Source organism: Podarcis filfolensis (assembly GCF_964270895.1).
Source record: "Podarcis filfolensis genome assembly, chromosome: 5".
NCBI lineage: Eukaryota > Metazoa > Chordata > Lepidosauria > Squamata > Lacertidae > Podarcis > Podarcis filfolensis.
This window is the reverse complement of record NC_139608.1, coordinates 84,830,180-84,853,224: the sequence shown is the minus strand read 5'-3', so window position 1 is coordinate 84,853,224 and position 23,045 is coordinate 84,830,180. Positions and strand designations below refer to the sequence as shown.

Below are 23,045 nucleotides of genomic sequence, written 5' to 3'. Positions count from 1 at the left end.
GCTGAGCCTGATTTCCTGCACCGCTGCTGCCTCCATTCTCCCATATTTGGAAGTTGGCCGATGGCTGAAAAATCCCTTGCGGGTTCCTGTTTAAATTCCAAAGTCACTGTTACACTCAAGTTGTGTAAATCAAGCACAATACAAAGGGAAAAGCCAAGGAGCAGAAGCTTCACTAACTCCCTCAGGAGGAAAGCTGTCTGCACTTGGGGGTGTGTGTGTGTCTCTGTGTGTTTGTGCACACAGTCCTGCTTTGCTTCTGCTCATTTTGCAGTGGTTGAAAACCCTCGCTTTCCCAACTCTGCCGCAATAGACATTCCTGCTCACTCTTGCAATGTAGGCTCTGTGCCAATCTAACTTGTGGGTTTTCCAGACCCCACCTCAAAGTGCACTTCTCTCAGACTTGGGCTGTGTACATGTTAATTTGTTTGTAGCATAAAAATGTAGATTTTCTCAATCTGGATGCTCATCCTCAACTCACTGCTTTCCATCTAGATTGATTCTAGATCCTGCTGTCCACAAGGAAACCCTCCCCTCAGTTAGGTACCCATGCTTTTTCCTCTCTGTGCATGCCTCAGGTGAATGAAGAAGAAAGCCCCTCCACATACTAGCTAAAAATGTGGCTGTTGAGATGTTTCACTGGTGCACACAGTGGGTAACGGTGTGTGTGTGTGTGTGTGTGTGTGTGTGTGTGTGTGTGGTAGCTGGAGTGACCCCATTCTTTACATCAACACACAAAGTATTTTTCGCTCTACAAGACACACCAGACCACAAGACACACCTAGTTTTTGGAGGAGGAAAACAAGAAAAAAAATATTCTGAATCTCAGAAGCCAGAACAGCAAGAGGGATCGCTGCGCAGCAAAAGCAGCAATCCCTCTTGCTGTTCTGGCTTCTGTGATAGCTGCGCAGCCTGCATTCGCTCCATAAGACACACACACATTTCCCCTTACTTTTTAGGAGGGAAAAAGTGAGTCTTATAGAGCAAAAAATACGGTATGTTCATTTGACCACCCTTAATGTCAATCTGAATGCCAGGAAAAAGCTTCTGCTCATTTCTGCAGATCGAATTTCAGTTGCAGATGCAAAAGCAGAACAGGAAGTTTGGTGATTTTTTTAAATTAATTTTTTTGGCCATCTGGCGACCCTGGTCCAGAATGGGTGTCCTTTTCATGCACTACAAGTTCCTTAACTGTCTTCTGACTTGCCACTTTCAGATGTGGCAAGTGTCAGCAGCTGCCTACGCCACATTTCTGAGCTGGACAGAAAAATGTAAGGGCAATAACGATTGCCTCATATTTGAGGTGAGCAATATGAACAGCCCTCAGACTAGTATTTCCAAGCCTGGAAATACCAGTCTTGATGACATGAGAAACCCAGAGTAACTGAATGACCCAATCACACGATGCAGAGATTCAATAATCATCCGCACTCGTAGGAGGCCAATTGGAAAGAAGGAAGTCCAGATGGCTCACTGGGTTCATACTGGATAAAGTAAGCACAGATTTCCTTTCAACTAGACTGCTTCTACCATGTATCTGGGAACCCAGGAAAGGTGGGTCCTGGAAAACCTCTGTGCTGTCTCTGAGCACTGTCGAGTTCTGCAACAATGGACATAGTCCAAAGTTTCACAACCACCAGCGACTCAGCTATACAGCTGCAGCTATAACGTTTTAAGTGCTTTTAAAGTGCATTATACAAATGTGACACTAGATGGCGATGGTGAGCTTATGGGAAATTCAATATATGTTTTAAAACATTTTTTAAATAAAGCATTTCCACAGCGTTTTTTTACATATATCTAGATTTGGCCCAAATTCACTCCCACCGTTCTGGTTTTGTAGCATTCTTGCAGGGTACCTTGACGATGGCTTAGACTACGAGAGTAAAGTGAAGGGCAAGGCACTATCTGTGCTTAGAGTGTAAATGTGTAGATAAAAAAACCCCTGTACCCAGAAAACCAAGCCTGCCAGAGAAGGCAAGATTAGAAACTTGCTCCACAATCTCTTGTTCTCTCTGTGGCAGAGATGTTTGGTTTTGAGAAACATTCAGTTGTGCAAACTTCCACCTGTAGCCCAAAGTGGTCCATACATGATAAAAACCAGCCCTCTGTCTTCCTGTACTCTTACAACATCTCTCAAAATACATTTTCAGACACAAATGAGATCATGGCTATTGAACCGGCTGATATTAGGCTAGCTATACCAGTCACAGAGAGTAGCTGGTAGGATATGAGAGATTCTTGTGAATGAAAACCCATAGGGCTGCCTTTTGTTTGAATGTGAACTTTTCCACCATGGCTCCGTTTGTGAGGCTCACCTGGCACCTTCGTTACATACCTTTAGGCAAAAACATTTCTCTTCTCTCAGGCCATTGGCTAATTAAACAATCTGTGGTCTTTCAAACTGGAGGTATTGTTTTCATTTGTTACTGTGTTCTGTATTTTTGCGTTTTTACTGTGTAAAACATGGATGAAGGGGTGTGTGTGCAGAAATTCAATAAATCGGGTCCTCCCTTAAAGAGGGCACGTATTGCGGTGAGACCTGGACAACCGACACCCTGAGTTGTGGGTGGGTACAATTGGTGAGCCATGACACCCGATTGGCAGGTCCCTCAAAGCTGGGTACAATCTGGCCAATGGGACACAGTCTAAACAGTTTGAGGGGCCTATTTATGCCCATGCATGTGACCCAGAGCTTCCTCTTTCAGCGCTTGCATTTGGGACACCTGCCCACCTCTCCCTACTTTTAGGGCCTGTTGGGTTTACCTTGCTATGCCGTCGTGTGTCATTGGGTCAGGGGCATGGCAGGAATTTTCCCCACTTGGCTGATTGGTTGTTGCCGTTTGGGTTTCGCTTGCCACGTAGCAAATCGTCACAACTTGTAAGGTTGAGGATAGGCTCTGGTTCAGGTGATAGGGATGGGGGAACGCTCTCGCCATCCCTATGTGAAGGGTATTCCGTTAAAGGAATCCAGGGACTCAATGGTTTGGTCAACCCCTGAGAGGGAGTTGTGCCCGTGTCTGAGTCCAGGGGGACATTTGGTTGGCGGAGATAGCCTGTGCCCAGCTTTCCACTTATCCAGGTGTTCACCCTTGGCTGACCTATGCTGGTGCCCTGGGTCAGCGCTACCTGCATGGCAGGGAGCTAGTCGAAACAGAGTCTATGCAACCAGTCACTTTCTGTAATCAATAAAGTTGTGGCCTAAATTTTGAGTCAAGTGTGAATTTATTTAGGGGGGAGGTTTCTGGGTCTGAACATGCAAATAACAACAACAAGAGCAGCAAAGATGCTGTTGCACTTTCCTGGAAATTGTATCAATATCCCCTCTGACCCAGGCATTAGGGTAACTGGCATCAATATCCTCTCTGTATAGGCATGTAAGAGAAACCTTTTAGCTGCTCTCTGTTTGCAAACTGCATGCTTCCTCCAGTTCCCCAATGCCTCGCATGGTTTGGCTCCTGTTTATAGAATGCTGCGAAGATTAAAAGCTTTGCGTAATTCAGGTGCTAAGCGTTGCTATCTCAGGGGTTGCTTTGAACACGGAATTTTCCTAGTAATTGCTCTGGAAGGCACATTTTGTAATTCATCCTGCTTTATCTTTGGTTTGCGGCATGCTTATATTATGAGCGACAACATGGACACTTGTGGGTAGGTTGGCCACATTGCATGTCGTTAAGACAACAACAAAGGCACTTGGGGATGGATTAGTCACATCTCTAGCCTTTTACTGCACATAATATCTTCATAAACATTTTTTCCCTGAAGTCCCACCGCTACAGGACACCCTGCTCCCCTCCGCTATGGGCCTTCTTCCCCATTGCTTCACCTCCTAGTGATGCAGCACTAAAACTACTAGCACAGTTGCAAAGCTAAGTAGGGTCTGGTACAGTTTCAAATTGGGTGGGGACCCATGTGTTGTGATCCCTGCATTGCAGGGGGTTGGACTAGATGAACCTCGGGGTCCCTTCCAACTCTACGTACTATGATACTGTGGTTCTGTTCTGCCCATGACCTACTGAGTCACCCTGTCTTTGATCTCTTTTCTCTGTGATCTTCCCAACACAGTCGTACCTTGGATTCCAAACGTCTTGTGAGTCGAACGTTTTGGCTCCTGAACGCTACAAACCCAGAAGTGAGTGTTCCGGTTTGCTAACGTTCTTTGGAACCCGAACATCCGATGGGGCTTCCAGGGCTTCTGATTGGCTGCAGGAGCTTCCAATCAAAAGCCGTGCTTTGGTTTCCAAAAGGTTTGGAAGTCGAACGGACTTCAGGAACGGATTCCGTTCGACTTCCAAGGTACCACTGTATCTGCATTTCCGAGTATTTCTGACTCTATACATTCGCTTCTGTGCTTTGATGGTGCGACAACACAGTCTCATCTTACCATGCACAGTCACAATTGCATGTTTTTTAAGTGAACACCACGCGAATATAGCAAAGCTGGTGTGTGATGTGCATTGTGTTGTATTACACATACAAGTCTAAAGTGTATGGTTAGTTAAGCAACGATGGTGTGGATGCTCATTTTTTTAATATGTCATTATCATGGTTATTATTAGCATAAAATGAGATCACAAATTTATTTTATATCCTGTGCAAAGATTTTTAATCAGTCCACCTTGCTGGGGGCCCCTATTCCCCCCCCCCACTGGGACTCAACCCCACTCCTCCAAGTATTGCAAGGAGGCAGCTAAAAATGTAGGGAGGGCCTCACTCTCATTTGACCTTGAGATGCATTCCTCCAACTTCAATCTACTATTGAAACATCTTGGAAAACCTATGGGTGTAATAAGAAACTGTATTGTCATTGCTCAGTTCTTGGATAGCAGTAGAGTAAAAGGGACACAAATATGTAGCTCTCTTTATAAAAAGCAGCCAGAGATTAACCTCCTGAATTATCCATTAGGTGTGTATTGTGAAGGCTGAGAATATCTTATTGAGCTTTCATTTGCCACTCCATATGTTGACTTTCTCCGTTCCATGTAGGAACATAAGAAGATATTTATTTACATTCTGCCCTGCATTTGTCGCATGCAACGCTGTTTCCATTCTACTGCAGTTTGGCTTCTGACAAAAGCTATGTTGCTCAACTTTCAGTCTTTGCTGGCAAATTTTTATAGGATTAATTAGACAATTACATCATCATTATGTTTTTCCCACACTATTCATTTTGGTGCAAAGGAAACAATGCAAATGGGGGCCATTACCAATTGCGTATCATATATACCATTTGCAGTTGGAAAACAACAAGAAGAAATACTAATATGGAAATGAAACGATAAGCAAACATTGGCAATTTCTACTCCCATTTCCTTTTTAGCCAGAATTCTCCAACATTCCTAGTTCCATGTGGCATAAAGAAAAATGTGCACAGTCTCGTCGGACTATTATTTGGGTAGTTGTTCTTGTGTGGTTTGGCAAATAAAAAGCTTTGTGGATTCATAAAGCTCTGGAGTGCATATTTAACTAAAGAATGGTGGCGGATTAGCCTAGTTCAATTATGTGACCTCTAACTCTGTCAGAACAGCCCTCACTGGAAAAGAAGCACATTTGTGGTAGTGCTTGGCGATGCCATGGAATATTCATGAACATTCCAACTGCTCAGGGAATTGATGTTGGCACCTGAGCGTATACAAACAGTTTGAAGGGAAGGCAGAGGCCAGTTTGGCTGGGATTAAAACCCGACAGAGAGTCCAGACGTGATAACAGCTATGTGGGACAGACCGTGGCTTGGATAGCTAAGTAGGAAGAGGTCCCAGGAAATAAGGAAGCTAAGATATAGCAATTTCCCTGTTGTGGTGTCATGTCCCCAGGGAGAGTGACTTTCATCAGCTTTTATATGCCAAGTAAATACAGTGGTACCTCGGGTTAAGTACTTAATTCGTTCTGGAGGTCCGTTCTTAACCTGAAAATGTTCTTAACCTGAAGCACCACTTTAGCTAATGGGGCCTCCTGCTGCTGCCGCGCCGCCGGAGCACGATTTCTGTTCTCATCCTGAAGCAAAGTTCTTAACCTGAAGCACTATTTCTGGGTTAGCGGAGTCTGTAACCTGAAGCATATGTAACCCGAGGTACCGCTGTACTTATTTATATTTGTGCTCCTTTGAATAACTCTTTGGCTTGCTCCTGCTTGGTTAGTTGGGTGTCAGCTGTTTTGTATTCATTTGTAGTCTGGTTACATTTATATTTTAAGGAGTACATAAGAACTCAGGGGCTGAGGAAGGAGTTTGAATGGTAGGTATCAGCCAGGTTTTGCTTTGCCGTTGTGGTAGATGCTTTGCCTTTTGAGAGGTGACCTCCATTGAGAGAAGAAAACGAGAATGAGCCTGGCCTCATCTTGTCATCTTTGTTCTAGATACAGCCCACAGACAGCCCAAAAAGAACTGGGCCTGCCATGTGACAAGGTGAAGTACCTGCTCCAGGTGATGCCATGGGCAGATGGAGTATGTGAAAGCAGGAAACGAATAGTGCACCAAGACTTTTTTTTTGAAGTTTTGGCTCTTGTAGGGGAGCATTTGAGCTCTGTTTCAGGCAGAAACCCCCCATCCCGGCTTAGACTAGACCAAGCTAATTTCTTAATGCTGCAGTCCTGTGCACACAGTTGTACCTTGGAAGTCGAACAGAATCTGTTCCAGAAGTTTGTTCCAAATCTGTTCCAAAATGTTTGGAAACCAAAGCGTGGCTTCTGATTGGCTGATGGAAGCTCCTCCAGCCAATCACAAGTTGCGGAAGCCCCGTCGGACATTCGGGTTCCAAATAATGTTTGTAAACCAGAACACTAATTTCCGGGTTTGCGGCATTCCGGAGCCAAAACGGCCACGTACCAAGGGCGTTTGGGATCCAAGGTATGACTGTATTTGCTTAGAGAGTGAGCCTTACTGAATTCAATGAGACTTGTTTCAGAGTACAGGTTTTTTTTCTTCTTTTTTTGACACCACTCAGAAAATACAAAAACCACCTGGGCAAAGTATGTGTGGACTGTGCACTACAAATGGAAAAATTCAGACACATTAACCTCCAGAAGGAGCAGCCCTTATAGAAAGTGGAGACACCAGCATATTGATCACAGAAAAAGATGGGTTTAGAAAAGCCACGAGCTACGATTCTGTGTATTTTTAACAGCATACTTGCTGCATCATGCTATACAAGACCAGATAGGGTAGACTTGTTTTGTGTCATTAGAAAAGGCAAGAGCTGTCTTAACTCTCAAATATAATCAAGCCAAGAGTTTATATTTGGCCTCATGTGGATTTACTTTATTTCCTTACAACACCTGCTTTCTGTCCTTCAGACATTCTTCCAATCCATACTCACGCTGCTATCGTTGTTGCTTCATTCCATGGCGTTTCAAGATAAACCACTTAGAATGCAATACGGTTAAAAAAATGTTTTGTATTCCAGAGCAGTTGGCACTCAAAGGGAGAGGCCAGAAAGGCATACTAAGCTTGTGGTTTCTTTTTGGAGTTACTAGGCACCCTCCAACATTTCGTGGCTGAGATTAGGGACACTCTTGTTTACTTATAACAGTCCTTTTCTTGCACTCAACATCACTCCCCCAGTGCTTCTGCCTCCCTCCTCCTGTTACAAACTGCTTTCCTCTGCTTGCTGAATGCTATATTAGTATACCCCTTACGCTGAATTATGAGACAGCTGTATAAGGACCAAACTAGATGCAACATTTGTCGTATGGTTAGCCCTGGTGTGTCAGTTGTATAGGGTGCCTGCGGCAGCAAGCTGGATCAGAACCAGGGAATGAGGTTTAAATTTTCACCCCCACTGTGTTCCAATCAGAGCTGGCACTCCATGCCTGCTGTTTGCAATGTACACTGTTATGTACTGAGTTGAATAGGATCCAAAATGCAGCAGTCTGATTGGTCCTAGAACAATGCAGCAGTCTGATTGGTCTGCAGGAGCCACCCAACCCAGTTCCAGATGGAAGTGAATCCACAACCTGATTGGCCTACAGGAGAATTCCAGAATTAGCCAATCACTTGCAGCCCATTGTGTAAATAATGTATATAAAGCAGATCCTTTGGGGGAACATTCATTCCTCTTCACCACTATGAGCTGAATAAAGAGTATGAAATCCACTCTCGACTCCAAGTATATTTCAGACACAAACAGTGGTGTGCAGTCACTGGACTCAGGGGACTAGGCTAGCCCCTAAATGTTCCCTGGTGCCTCCTTCACAAAGCCCAGCTTCTGCCCAGCTTAGGCAAGGAAATGCGATGCTCTGATGGGTCCAAAATCCTGATACCTGATGCAGGAAGACTCCAGCATCCTGTTTGAGCCCTGGCACATCCTTCGCAAAGCCCGGGAAGCTTCTGTCTGGCTTAGGGAGCTACAGTGCTCACATGCGCAATGTCAGGATCTCACAATTTCCACCTCACGCCACTGGAACTAGGGAATGAGGGGTGCACTTCTTTAAATTTTTTGGCCCCATTGTGTCCCAGTCAGAACTGGGAATCCTCCATGCCTGCTACTTCCAGTGGGTACAAATCTTCCATTTGTGCTTCCTGGAGTTTTCCTCCCATTTTGAATAGTAGGCTTTGGGGTCTCTGATTCTAAACAGGTTGGCAGCAGAGGGAAATAATTAAAGCCCATCCCCACCCACAACCCCTCCTGACCCTGCTTGTCCACCCACCACAAACCAGCTAGCTTAATACTACTACTAATACTACTACTACTACTAATAATAAATTAATTTATACCCACTGGCGGAGGAAGAGGAGTACGGGGAGAGCGCACCACCCCGGCAGCGTGATCCCGGTGGGGTGCCATCGCGGCTGTCCCCCCACCCGCGCTGGGCACCACGCCCCTGCAGGCAGCGTGCCCCACCTCCAGGACACGCCCCATGCCCCTGGATGCGCGGCAGCCCCGCTCCTGCCTGCTCTCCGCCCCCCAGTGCCGGAGCATGAAGCTCTGCCACTGTTTATACCCAACCCATCTGGCTGGGTTTCCCCAGACACTCTGGGTGGCTTCCAACAAAATATTAAAAATACAATAAAACACCAGACATTAAAAACTTCCCTAAACAGGGCTGCCTTCAAATGTCTTCCAAAAGTCAGATAGTTGTTTATTTCCTTGACATCTGATGGGAGGGCGCCACTACCGAGAAGGCCCTCTGCCTGGTTCCCTGTAACCTCACTTCTCGCAGTGAGGGAACTGCCAGAAGGCCCTTGGAGCTGGACCTCAGTGTCTGGGCAGAACGATGGAGGTGGAGATGCTCCTTCAGGTATACTGGGCCAAGGCCATTTAGGGCTTTAAAGGTCAGCACCAACACTTTGAATTGTGCTCAGAAACGTACTGGGAGCCAATGTAGGTCTTTCAAGACTGATGTTATGTGGTCTCGGCATCCACTCCCAGACACCAGTCTGGCTGCTGCATTCTGGATTAATTGCAGTGAGAATGCTTAATAGGATTTTGACTAGCACATAATGGGTTTGCTTTTCCTGCTCACCTCTGGGAGTCCTTGTAAATGAATGTCAGTGCTTTGTTTGTGAAGTAAAACAAGAGGCAGAATTTCCACATACTCCAATGTGCATTTGGATGTGCACCACTGCACAACCCATGAAACATGTTCACAGGTCTATAGCTGTGTATTTTTATACATACAGTAGCAGAAGAAGCTGTATTCCATATAAAGTAGCTGTTTATAAAGCCCAAGAGCATCTGTTTTCTATCAGCAGAACCTATATGATCACAGCATTGAACTCTGAATGAATAAACCGGTGTGTGTTCTTTAAAATGAAAAGCAGGGGGTCTTTTGCTTGCGGTTTTCGTTCTTCTTTTTTTTAAGTTTCAAAAGCCTGGGGTGATCTCTTTACACCAAAGGTTGCATATTTCCCTTTCATGGCATGTAATGGATGATTAGGTCACATAAATGAAGTGACTATATTCCAGTGTTCTCCACTGTTGTGTGCTTATTATCTGCAATCCATACTGAGTAAATGAGTAATTACTTTGAATGCAAAATAGTAATAATGGATGCAACGTCTGGCATGATGAAAATCGAATATATAATTCCCATTTGTGATTTAGAACAGCAAAGGCTGCTTAAACTCACAGCCATTAATAGTGAATGATCAGAGTGAAACAGGCAACTGGGTTACATTGTCCAGTACTGTTATGTACTGAGTTGAATAGGATCCAAACTGCAGCAGTCTGATTGGTCCTAGAACAATAGGATCCAAAAGGCAGCAGTCTGATTGGTCCTAGAATAATAGGATTCAGAATGCAGCAGTCTGATTGGTCCTAGAACAATGCAGCAGTATGATTGGTTGGCAGGAACCACCCAATCATGCTCCAGATAGAAGTGAATCCACAACCTGATTGGCTTACAGTAGAATTCCGGAATTAGCCAATCATGTGCAGCCCATTGTGTAAATAATGTATATAAAGCAGATACCTTGAGGGGACTTTCATTCATTCCTCCTCACCACTATGAGCTGAATAAAGAGCATGAAATCACTTTGCGACTCTGAGTATATTTCAAGTACGATCATGAAAGGGCCTTTTTGGAGGATGTTTTAATTATCCCTCCAGATTTTTTTACGAAGCCTCTGGTATATTTCTTCACAAAGGAGCTTATATCCAATTACAAACTCCCATTTGCCGGAGACTGTATAACCAATTAATGAAACAAAAGAGGAATAACTTAGAATCATAATTATAGAATCATGGAACTGTAGAAACTGCAAGGTTCTCTTCCCTCAAGAGGTCAAGGAGGGGTGTGAACATCACACATTGGAGTGGAGCAACCATGTCAAGCAGATAGGCTCAAAAGTAGCCCCTGAATGTTCTTCCTTCGCCCCCAGCTATTCTGCTACGGTTGCCTTTCCTTTGCCCTTGCCCCAAATCTTCCCTGCTTCCTCAGGTCTGGTGGGGACACAAACACCAGACCCTCCAAGTATCCCCATTTTCCAGGGACAGTCCCAGATTTTCAAAAGCAGTCCTGATTTCTGATTGGATCCTGGAATGTTCTGCTTTTCCTTAGAGCATTCCTATTTTCATCAGAGAAATATTGAAAAGTATGGAGTTATGCGATCCCCGAGCCAAGGAGATCAGTAACTATACAACCTCTCAAAGACATCTGAAGGCAGCCCTGCATAGGGAAGTTTTTTAAAAGTTTAATGTTTTATTATGTTTTTATATATGTTGGAAGCTGCCCAGAGTGGCTGGGGCAACCTAGTCAGATGGACAGGGTATGTTGTTGTTGTTGTTGTATAGGACATCCCTATTTTCATCAGAGAAATGTTGTAGGGTAGGCAACACTGAAGATTCAATTGTCAGTCCAATTGGTTTATGTATGTGGAATTTGGATAGGGTGCCATGCTATCTCATTTATTAAATTTGTATCCGCCCTACATCCGTAGATCTCAGGGCAGGTCACAACATAAAGAACACAAAATGTATAATAAAAAATAAGAACAGAACAAAACCAATAATCCCCCCCACCTCTTTTAAAAGGGCATCGAATGTCAATCAGCCAAAGGCCTGGCTGAAAAGGAATGTTTTAACTTGGCACCTAAAGGTTCATAATGAAGGTGCCAGGCGAGGCTCTCTGGGGAGAGCACTCCACAAACAGGGAGCCACCACGGAAAAGGCCTGTTCTTGTGTTGCCACCTCACGTGGGGGAGGCACATAAAGAAGGGTGACTTCAGGCTCCGGGTCGGTTCATATGGGGAGAGGTGGTCCTTGAGGTATTCTAGTCTCCTCCTTTGCCTCAGGCTTGCCATGCTGTCACACACCTGAGAGCAGGGCTGGTCAAAGACATTGGCTGCTTAAGATGAACGGCAGGATTCCGCACATACGTACCAATTCTGGATACAGGAGCCGATGGCCCTGGCAACTGAACCTTTCTCCCCACACTGTCAATGGACTGCATGCTCGTTTTGCACCTGATGACCGAAGGTTAGCTTAGGGGGATAGGCTGCATGTCCTCCTGCAGCATCTGCTGCCTGAGGCAGCCGCCTCCCTCTGCCTAGTCACAGGGCTGGCCCTAGGATCAGTGTCAATGCCACCCAGCTGGGGAATGGGGTAGCACTTCTAAGATTCCTTTAAACCCCGTCACACCAACCCACAGACCCTCATGTACACCCGCTTGCACACAGCTGCTTTCATACGGCTTTGTGCTGGGTGTGTACTCATTCTCACAAGTTCATTGGCTACTTTATGCGTTAGTGGCATATGGGCTTTGTTGATGGCACAGTCCCTCGTTGATGGGTCCTGGGATGCTCTTTAATGTTTGGCTGTATGTCTCCCCCCCCCCTGCTTCCAGGCTGAGCACACACCGGATATGGCAGTCATACAGCCGATATCTTCGATTGCAATGTGAGTATAAATCTACTCTGTACAATTCATAAGCAGCAACTTGCCTACTGTCCTCCTTCGGCTAGCCTGGGGCAGCTCCCTGCCATATTGTTGTCGATCCAGGGTACCAGAGGCTGTGGGTGCAAAGGTGCTCATAATTCTAGGAAGCTGGTGAATGTTCATAATTAATGAAGGCCAGGATTTAGCTAATGATTGGGGTACAGAAGGGGAAATACAGCAGTTCTCCTGCCAAACACGGAAATTCTGTTATGGCGCAATGGTCAGTCATCCACGCATCAAAGGAAGATTCTCGGGTCTCTGCAACTCCTTGACATAAATTTGTTGTAAAAGGTGGCACATCAGAGTTACCCGTGCCACCTTAATGTAAATATTACTGCAAGTCATTTCTTCAAAGGCATACAGCAAAGAGGGAAGTGGTTTTACAGCCCCTCCCTTCCTGCTATGGCATGTGCGGTTTTATAAAAAACTGACAGGAAGATGGGTAGCACTTAGCTTTAAGAGATACTGATACTGTCGAGTTCCCGTTCAAGTCCAAAAGAGTAGCTTTAGCCTACTGAGAAGACAGCTTGGCCGGTCCAGTTGAAACAGACTAAGTGAACAGAATTCCATTTCCCAATGGAAGACTAAATACAGACATTAAGGAAACCCTTTCCTTGGAATAATGCGCACTCAGGTCCAGTTTAGGAGCCAGTATTGACTTTTTACTTTAGCTGAGATCCCTGCATTGCAGAGGGTTGGACTAAATGACCCTCAGGATACCTTCCAATTCTACGATTCTATAAAAGGGGGGCAAACCCACAACACATTTTCAGAGCAAACAGATTTAAAGCATGTGGGGTGGCTTTAACAGCTGAAGATTGCTGCTGTCCAGCCCAATTTAGCACGTATTTACTCAGCGATAATGACCAAAATAGCTACAGCGGTTGCTATGGGTAAAGCATTTGCCCATTTGCCCGGTTCCTGTGCATCAATAAATGCACCGACCCCGTGCCAGCGCAGCCCGTCAAGAGAGTTGGCACCCTAACTCCCCTCATTATTGCCGGCCACCTTTACCATCAAGCAGGCTGACTTGCACAATACCTGTGATTATTATACAAAGTCTGACTTTATTTCTTGTTGCAACCGTCCTGGTCGTTTCATCCAAAAAGGAAATAAAAGTATTCTGTGCACGTTGCGCAAAATATGCAGTGATCCACTGTTGAAATACAATGTAATACACATGTATGTTAAAATGTAGGACACCCCCCACACACTTAACCCGAGGTACCACTGTAATATGGAGCGCAGGGAGTGGGGCAGAACCGGAGCAGAGGGGGCAGATCATGATCTTGCCAGTACCAACACTCCACCCAATAAGTCAAAGTTTTAAGTCGCCACAGCAAATAAACTTAAAACTTTGACTTATTGGGTGGAGTGTTGGTACTGGCAAGATCATGATCTGCCCCCTCTGCTCCGGTTCTGCCCCACTCCCTGCGCTCCATATTACAGTGGTACCTCGGGTTAAGTACTTAATTCGTTCCGGAGGTCCATTCTTAACCTGAAAATGTTCTTAACCTGAAGCACCACTTTAGCTAATGGGGCCTGCCCGGCAGCCAGAGCACGATTTCTGTTCTCATCCTGAAGCAAAGTTCTTAACCCGAGGTAATATTTCTGGGCTAGTGGAGTCTGTAACCTGAAGCGTCTGTAACCCGAGGTACCACTGTACTCCCAATAATTGTTTTCCCTGCACAGAAGGCTGGAATCCTCTTGCACACTTAACTTGGTCCACTAAAAGTAGTTGGAAACTCATCTTTCCAAGTAAACGCGTATGGAACCAGCCTCTGACGCTACAAGTAAGCTATATGCTTCCGAAGGAGCCTTAAGTAGGGATAGGGATGCGCGCGGGGGATGAGGAGGGGAGGGGTCGTCCCCCGCAGTGGAATCCTCCTCCGCCCCTCTCCCCCCTCCCAAACGCCCTGGCTTTCACCATCTCCTTATATGGACTCCAGAATGTCTGACGTCACCTCCAACGCTGGGAAAACCAGTGTCGGAGCAACCAAACCTCCTTTGGGCAGGAGAGCTGGAAAGAGAAAAGGTGGAGGGAGGGGGGAAGGAGAAGCCGAGGGCAGGGAGGACCCAGGGGGTGGAGTCGGAATGCAGATGGACGCGGGCGCTCCTCCAATGAAAGGAGGATTGGCCTTCCATCATTGGCCGAGGCGGGGACAGACGGTCCCCTTCTGCCCAGGGTTGCAGGAGGAATGCAAGGGAAGGGCAGGGAACGGGTTAGGCTGCGCCGGCTGAAAAGCGCCGCCTGCCTGCAGAAGGGGCGTCAGTCAGCGCTGCCGGGCGAGGAGTTGGGAAGGCGCTGCGGGAGAAGCTCGGCGTCCGCGGAGACTTCTTCAAGGGAGCTGGGTGGGGTGGAGAAAAAGAAGAAGATAAATCTATATATATTTTCAGCCACCTTTTCCCCCGTTTTGTTCCAAACCTGGGGGGAACTGCCCGCTTTTCACTCGCAGAAGTTACATAAATCTATTGCTTCTCCTCTGCACCGTCGTGGGAACCTGAGCAACCATGCCCGTCTTCCACACCCGCACGATCGAGAGTATCCTGGAGCCGGTGGCGCAGCAGATCTCCCACCTGGTCATCATGCACGAAGAGGGCGAGGTGGACGGCAAGGCCATCCCGGATCTCACCGCTCCCGTGGCCGCCGTGCAATCCGCCGTGAGCAACCTGGTCCGGGTGAGTTGAGAGAGACAGAGCCAGCTCGCTCGCTTGCCTGCCTGCCTGCCTGGGAGGCTCGGGATTCTTAATTTCATTGCGGAAGAAACGCGGCTCTCTTAAAATAAATAAATGAAAACACACACCCAAGCCTCTTGCTCTCCCAAAGCTCCCTAATGCAAAAACTGCATTAGGGAGCTTGGGTGTCTGTTTGCTTGGCGGAGTGTTTGTCTCTCTGTGTGTGTCCCAGCAAACTTCAATCGGGCCCCACCTTAAGTCCCCCTCCCCCGCAAAAAAAAAAAAAAGAGTGTTTAGGGAATGCAAGAAAAAGTTCTGGCAGCAACGAAGTTGTCACTGCAGGAGGAGTCTTGATTAATCCCCTTGGTGTGTTCCTGGTCTTGCCTCACTGGCTGGGAAATGGCCGAGCTGTCCCATGTTGACTTTCCAGGTTAAAAGGTCTTCTCTTCCCTCCACCCAGCAGAAAAGGAAGGAGGGAGGAAAAATTCCTTCCAAGGCTTCCTGACAAGTTTCCCCTTCTGCCTTCCTCCTCCTTATCAAGCTCCCGTTTGACACACCCAAACTTGCTTTGCCCCTCTTTCAAACAACAAAAAAGCAATAGTTTGTTTTTTCAAAGTTAATTTTAGTTGAGTTTAAAGTCGAACAGGGATCGTAGGGCAGCAGGCCGGGTGATTCAGAATATGATTCACAAAGCTTACAGAATCAAAAGAAAACATAGTAATAACCGTATTTTTGATAGCAGAAGAAGCCGGGGATATAAATACCTCAACAGGACCTTAACAGGGTGCGTTAATCATAACTCTCAGAATATAACCTAAAACTATCCCTGGATAACCGTAAAGGCGCCACCTCAAAGAGTGCTAGCCAATTAAAGCAGCCAATTCCATTTGAAAGCTGGAGGAGGTCATTGTTCATGTTCTTGGTTAGTGATAATACACTATTAAATCATAACCAAATAGAAATAAATTTGTCCTCTTTGTGTTGGCCTCTCAAGACCAGTAACTTATGAGTTAATTTTTCCTTAAAGAGCTGTTTCCCATACCTTGGCAGACCAGAATAGTTTCATTTATAGATCTCCATGTTTTATGAAACGCTTAAAAGTAAGCCCAACAGGTATCGTTCAAAGTTATTTCTGTGAATTCCTTGCTGAAGGTAGATAGGATCTGAATACGTCCCAGTCCTGGGTGTGTGTTCCTCTTCTCAAACTCTGCATTTTCCTCCTCTTCTGCAAAGAGAGAATGCTCCACATGCCATCTTGCATTCTCCTCCTGGCTCTCTTACTTCCTCCTCTTAGGAATGTCGGAAGCTACTGTTATGCTGAGTTGGATCCTTAACCTACATAGCTTAGTATTCCCTTACACTGAATCCAGGGTTTAAGACGTTGACCTCTCCCGGCCCTACTTGGAGATGTTGGGTGGGGTGGGGTGGGAAGTCAAACCTTCTGCACATGGGCAGATGCTCTGCCGCTGAACTATGACCCTTTCCACTGTGTGCCCCCACTTCGCCTTTCTGGCAAGGCTTGCTTTTTATAGTATCATAGAATTGTAGAGTTGGAAGGGACACCAGGGGTCATCTAGCCAAGCCCCATGCAAGGCAGGAATCCTTTGCCCCCACGTGGGACTTGAATCCACAACCTTGACATTTAGAGCCTCGTGCTTTACCAACTGTGCTGTGTCGTGGGCGGCACCATTTTCTGATGCCGCCTCTGAATGGTGATGCCCCGGTTCCCTGACCCACCTCTTTCCTGCACGGTCTTCTCCAGCTATGACAGTGGCAATGTATTATTGGGAGAATGTTTTATTGTGTTTCTGTGAAGGAGGGTTTTTAAAAAAGTAAAATAAAATAACAGAGGGGCGGCATCACTCTCTCGCTGTTCCCACCCCACCCCACCCCCTTTGCCCCTTAGCATTGTTACTTGATGGGGGCAGTCGGGTGGCGCTGTGGTCTAAACCACTGAGCCTCTTGGGCTTGCCGATCAGAAGGTTAGCGGTTCGAATCCCCGTGACAGGGTGAGCTCCTGTTGCTCTGTCCCAGCTCCTGCCAACCTAGCAGTTCGAAAGCACTCCAGTGCAAGTAGATAAATAGGTACCACTGTGGCAGGAAGGTAAACGGCATTTCCGTGCGCTCTGGCACCTGTCACGGTGTCCCGTTGCTCCAGAAGCGGTTTAGTCATGCTGCCCACATGGCCCGGAAAGCTGTCTGTGGACAAACGCCTGAAAGCTAGATGAGTGCCGCAACCCCATAGCCGCCTTTGACTGGACTTAACCTTCCAGGGGTCCTTTACCTTTTTACCTGTTACTTGATACCAGGCCAGACTTCTAAAACTGTTGCAAATGCTGGGCTGGGGGTCATTTTCTTGGAGAGCATGCTCTGTGGTGCTGAGGAATCTGGAAACAAGGAACAGACTGCACAGCTGCCCCTCCTCCCATTTCTTCCCCTGCCTTGCATGTCCCTGCATTGCCCTCAACTTTCCAACTTTCCATCGCCTCTAAATCGTTGTCCTGTTCCCAAAGGAAGCCCTTAGACTTCTTCTAGTGTTGTTGTACTTCATATTTACGTCTGCTCCTACAGTAACAGTGTTGTTCCCTTCAAATCCGCCTTGACCAGCCTTTCAGCCTGACTGTTCTACCCCTTCCTTAGGCCTTAGATCATGGGTAGACAAACTAAGGCCCGGGGGCCGGATCTGGCCTAATCACCTTCTAAATCCGGCCCGCGGACAGTCTCGGAATCACTGTGTTTTTACATGAGTAGAATGTGTCCTTTTATTTAAAATGCATCTCTGGGTTGTTTGTGGGGCCTGCCTGGTGTTTTTACATGAGTAGAATGTGTGCTTTCATTTAAAATGCATCTCTGGCTTATTTGTGGGGCATAGGGATTCGTTCATTTTTTCTTCAAAATATAGTCCGGCCCTCCACAAGGTCTGAGGGACAGTGGACCGGCCCCCTGCTGAAAAAGTTTGCTGACCCCGTCTTAGATACTCTGAATCACCACTTTCTTTTGATAAAGTTCCTATCCTTTCAGGTCCAAACAGTACCTTTCTCCTTACTGCATCTTTAAAAAGATTTAGGAAGCTCAATGGCCAGAGATAATACCCAACCAATTAATTTTCCACAGCCAGTTAGTGGTGGCAGCAAACGGAAGATTCCAGTTTACAAACTGTTTTCCTGTGTTAGATCAGTTTCACTGTGTGCGGCTGGGTCTAGGGTTCCCCCATTGCATTCCTGCCCTTTCATTGACAAGTCCTTCCCTGTCCTTATTACACCTTTCCCTTGCGAGTGAGAATAAGCGACGCTGCTATGGATCCAAGACATTCGTTCTATGATTCTTACTTGAGCTACTGTTCCTTTGAAGCTTCAGTCTCTGCGACTTCTGGTCTTGGAACGCATTCCCCACTCTCCTTTCCAGCTTTTCCCACAGTCCCCTTCCAGGCAGATAGAAGCAAATGGCAAGTGGAACAGCTGCAGAAAACATCCCCGAATCCCAAAATATTGTATTGGACAGTCGCCAACCACTAGGGTTGGTAGGTAATATAGTGCTTGTGCGTTCTCCAGTTCTCCCGTTTTCTTCAGGTAGACTGTGGTGGGATCTACACACATATGAAAATGCTTTTTTAAAAAGGTGTTTTAAAAAATACATTGAATTTTCCATAAGGCTCACCACTGCCATCTAGTGTCACATTGTGTATTGCACTTAAAACACACTTAAAAACGTTTTATTTGCAACTGTATAGCTGAGTCCTGTGTATGTATTGTTCTTTCTCCACTTTTTCTCCATGGAGTTCATGCAGGATTCTCCCCCCGCCCCTCTATTGTTGCCCATTGATTCCCATTCATATTCTTGTTTCCCATTCATATACTGCCCCTGCTTACTTCACCATGCTACATATCTGACACACATTCTCTCTGTGCATTCTTTTGCAAGGGGGAGGGATCTCTCACATTTAAAAAGCCCAACGGTGCTTGGTGCATATTTTCAGTTCAAGCCCACACCATCTGTGTCTTTTGCAGAGTTGTAAATCCTTTCGTATCGATTGGGTTTTGTGCGTGCTGTTAATTAGACAGATAGTTCAACAGCCCCAAATGCAACAGTTGCTTACAACCTCACGGCACCGGAATTCGTTTTGGAATCTATTGGCCACCAACTTGGACAGCTTTAAAAGAGGATCAGACAAATTCCTGGAGGAGAGGGCTATCGGTGGCTACTAGCCTATGCTCTGCCTCCACAGTTGGGAAGGCGGCAGTGTTCAAAAATACCAGTTGCTGGAAATCATGGAGGGGAGAGGGCTCTTGGGCAGATCACATTCATCCAGTGCTTTACCAACTGCACTGGCTCCCAGTGGAGTACAGCGTCAGGTCTAAGGTGCTGGTTTTGACCTTTAAAGCCCTGTGTGGGCTAGGACCCACGTACCTACGGGACCGCCTCTCCTGGTATGCCCCGTGGAGGACCTTAAGGTCTACAAATGACAACACTTTGGAGGTCCCAAGTTGCAAGGTGGTTAGATTGGTCTCAACTAGGGCCAGGGCCTTTTCAGTACTGGCCCCGACTTGGTGGAACGCTCTGTCACAAGAGACTAGGGCCTGTAAGACAGAGCTGTTCCACCTGGCCTTTGGTTTGGACTCAGTCTGACCCTTATGTTTCCCTCCCCTTATGGTTTTGATTTATGGGCTACTATTAAAATGAGGCTGCATTTTAAATTGTATTTTAATAAACTGGTTTTTGTTTGTTTGTTTCTCTCCCCCCCCCCATTATGTTTTATTGTAATTTTATTGCTGTTAGCTGCCCTCTGGCTGGGGAGGGCGGGGTATAAATAAAATTTATTATTAGTATTATTAAATGTTCTGCTCCCTGGTTTCCCATAGGCATCTGGTTGGCCACTGTGAGACCAAGATGCTGGATTGGATTGGCCTGATCCAGCAAACTCTAATTATGTTCTTATTTCATCTTGTTGGTATCTAAATGCCAGTAATATGGCACAGTTTGTGGATTCTGATTCTGAATATTACGCATATTTTCTATGTTTCTGTAATAGCAGGTGGTGGGTGGAGCTTGTTCCTACATTATACTGCCAGTTACTTTGCCTTAGCGGTGAAGTGGTTAGAACTGATTTTCTTACATGCGCTTTTCTCTTGCATGTGGTTGGTTTGTTGCATCTGTCGGTGCAGGGGAAACAAACCACCAGCTTTCTTTGACCTGCAAAGTTTATAGCTTGTATGAGGCTGGATTGCAATGTTGTTGGCATGTTGGCAGCATTTATTTCTGAACGGATGCTGAGGTTACGTTTTACCACGATGTGTTCCGCCACGGTATCATAGCTCAGTATTGTTGATGTTCAGCAACCAGTGCTAATCTCTTGAGGGAGCCATACTGAACCAATTTCTTTCGGAAGCCAACTTTTTAAATTGCAAGTGGGGGATAAACAGGTTGGATCACTTTTCATGAATTCAAGTCCACGAAGATGAGCTCTTGTCACTTTTTAACCCTTTCGTTTTCTGCTTTCAAACATACAAATTTAATGAGGTCTCTGGGCATTGGATAGCTGGGCTTGGGGCTGTTTGTTAATTGAAATTAATTCTGTGCTTCACTGCAAAATTTTAGTAAGGGGTAGGATAATGCTTTAGCTCTTGTGTTGAAAACTTCTGCTTGTGTTACTCTTGTTGAAGTGTGCATGTTTGAGTGTGGAGGGTAGGATTGGATTGACTCTCTAAAAACACTTCATTACTTTGATGTGCATCAGGAGCTGATTTAGTATAGTGCTAACAGAGCAATCCTAAGTGTGTTTACTCACGTGTGTGGCGCTGTGGGTTAAACCACAGAGCCTAGGACTTGCTGATCAGAAGGTCGGTGGTTCGAATCCCTACTACGGGGTGAGCTCCCGTTGCACGGTCCCTGCTCCTGCCAACCTAGCAGTTCTAAAACACGTCAAAGTGCAAGTAGATAAATAGGTACCGTTCCGGCGGGAAGGTAAACGGCGTTTCCGTGCGCTGCTCTGGTTCGCCAGAAGCGGCTTAGTCATGCTGGCCACATGACCCGGAAGCTGTACGCCGGCTCCCTCGGCCAATAAAGCGAGATGAGCGCCACAACCCCAGAGTCGGTCATGACTGGACCTAATGGTCAGGGGTCCCTTTACCTTTTACAGTGGGCCTTACTTCCTCTCATTTTAGGATTTCACTTATAAAGAATGTAATCTGAGTGTAAGTTCAAAACTCACACCGACCATGATTTTGCTAAGGGCCAAAGCAAACCAATACAGTGGTACCTTGGTTTGCTTATGTCTTGGTTTGCATACGTTTTGGATTACAAACACGTCAAACCTGGAAGTGTGTGTCCCGGTTTGCAACCTTTTCTTGGATTACAACCCATTTTTTGGGGGGGGGGAATTACGAACAAATTGTTTTGGGAGGTCCCATTGGCAAAAGTGCGCCTTGGGTTACAACCTGTCTTGGTTTACAAACGTACCTCTGGAACGGATTATGGTTGTAAACCAAGGTACCACTGTATTTGCAAACACTCTTGTTACATGACAGTATTCTATTATACAAGTACAGCCACCTTTAAACTATTGCCCTCCAGCAGTTGTTGGACTTCCATGATCTCTGACCACTGGCCACGCTGGCTTGGGTTGATGGGAGTTGTAGTCCAACAACATCCGTATGGCACCAGATTGGGAAAAGATGTGCAAGGCTATTCGAAGAATTGCTTTGAGGGTTTTTTTGGGGGGGGAGGGGAGGATATATCAATGATAGATAAACGTTGTTTAATTGCAACATTGAACTTGGCACCCCCCCTTTAAAAAAAAATATCATGTTTTAATCTGAACTAAGGTCAAAGACATATGCATATGTATGTGCAAACTGATGTAAAATTAATTACTTTCTCTTTATTTTCTTGATGGTTGGTGTGTTTTCGGCATTTACTCCAACGTTTGCTAAGTGTGGAGTTTCCCTTGTGGTAGTGCTTCAGGGCGTAAGGTAGCATTTATTATTTAAGATGACTGAAATCTGAGATGTGGAATTTCATTTGAAGGGGAATGCAGTTGAGTTAGGAAATTAAACCTAAGAGAACGACAATAAAAACTGGAACATATCACTTTTGCGACACATCACATGTTGTTTAAATTCAGTTTTGAACTTCTGATATGGGCGTTCTGCCAAATGTAGTGCATCTTGATTTTAAAATGAAAAACCAAGTTCCAAACTATTACTCTTTTCATTTAGGTCTGATTATTTAGCACGAAGGGACGCAGGTGGTGCTGTGGTCTAAACGACTGAGCCTCTTGGGCTTGCCGATCAGAAGGTCGGTGGTTCTAATCCCTGCGACGGGGTGAGCTCCCGTTGCTCGGGCCCTGCTACTGCCAACCTAGCAGTTCGAAAGCACGTCAAAGTGCAAGTAGATAAATAGGTACCGCTACGGTGGGAAGGTGAACGGTGTTTCTGTGCGCTGCTCTGGTTTCGCCAGAAGCAACTTAGTCAAGATGACAGCAAGATGACTGCCACCATCTTCGTGCTAAACAAAGGTATAGGTAAAGGTACCCCTGACCGTTAGGTCCAGTTGCAGACAACTCTGAGGTTGCACGTTCATCTCGCTCTATAGGCCAAGGGAGCCGGCGTACAGCTTCTGGGTCATGTGGCCAGCATGACGAAGCCGCTTCTGGCGAACCAGAGCAGTGCACGGAAACGCCGTTTACCTTCCCGCCAGAGTGGTACCTATTTATCTACTTGCACTTTGACGTGCTTTCGAACTGCTAGGTGGGCAGGAGCAGGGACTGAGCAACAGGAGCTCACCCCGTCACGGGGATTCGAACTGCTGACCTTCTGATTGGCAAGTCCTAGGCTCTGTGGTTTAACCCACAGCGCCACCCGCGTCCCGTAGATTTGATACTGCTCTTTAAATCTTCTGGAATTAGTGATTGGCTGGCAGTGTTAACCTTATTGATTATGTCACCGTTTCGAAGAGCTTGCATTGGGATTGACCTCTGCCTGTGTATCCAGAAGTCAACAAAAG

At 46.1% G+C, this 23,045-nt stretch overlaps 1 protein-coding gene across 4 annotated transcripts in view; it reads left to right on the top strand.

The window, feature by feature from the left end:
* Nucleotides 1-14,531: 14,531 nt before the first annotated feature.
* The window catches only part of VCL (vinculin), an 84,030-nt gene continuing 75,516 nt past the window's right edge, over nt 14,532-23,045 (top strand). For 2 of the 4 annotated variants that reach the window (XM_083615545.1, XM_083615543.1), the window contains exon 1: nt 14,532-15,047. In XM_083615545.1, the coding sequence (XP_083471671.1) occupies nt 14,880-15,047 (168 nt within the window). In that variant the 5' untranslated portion in view covers nt 14,532-14,879. The remainder of the gene's footprint in view (nt 15,048-23,045) is intronic. The other 2 variants (XM_083615542.1, XM_083615544.1) reach the window with 2 other exon arrangements.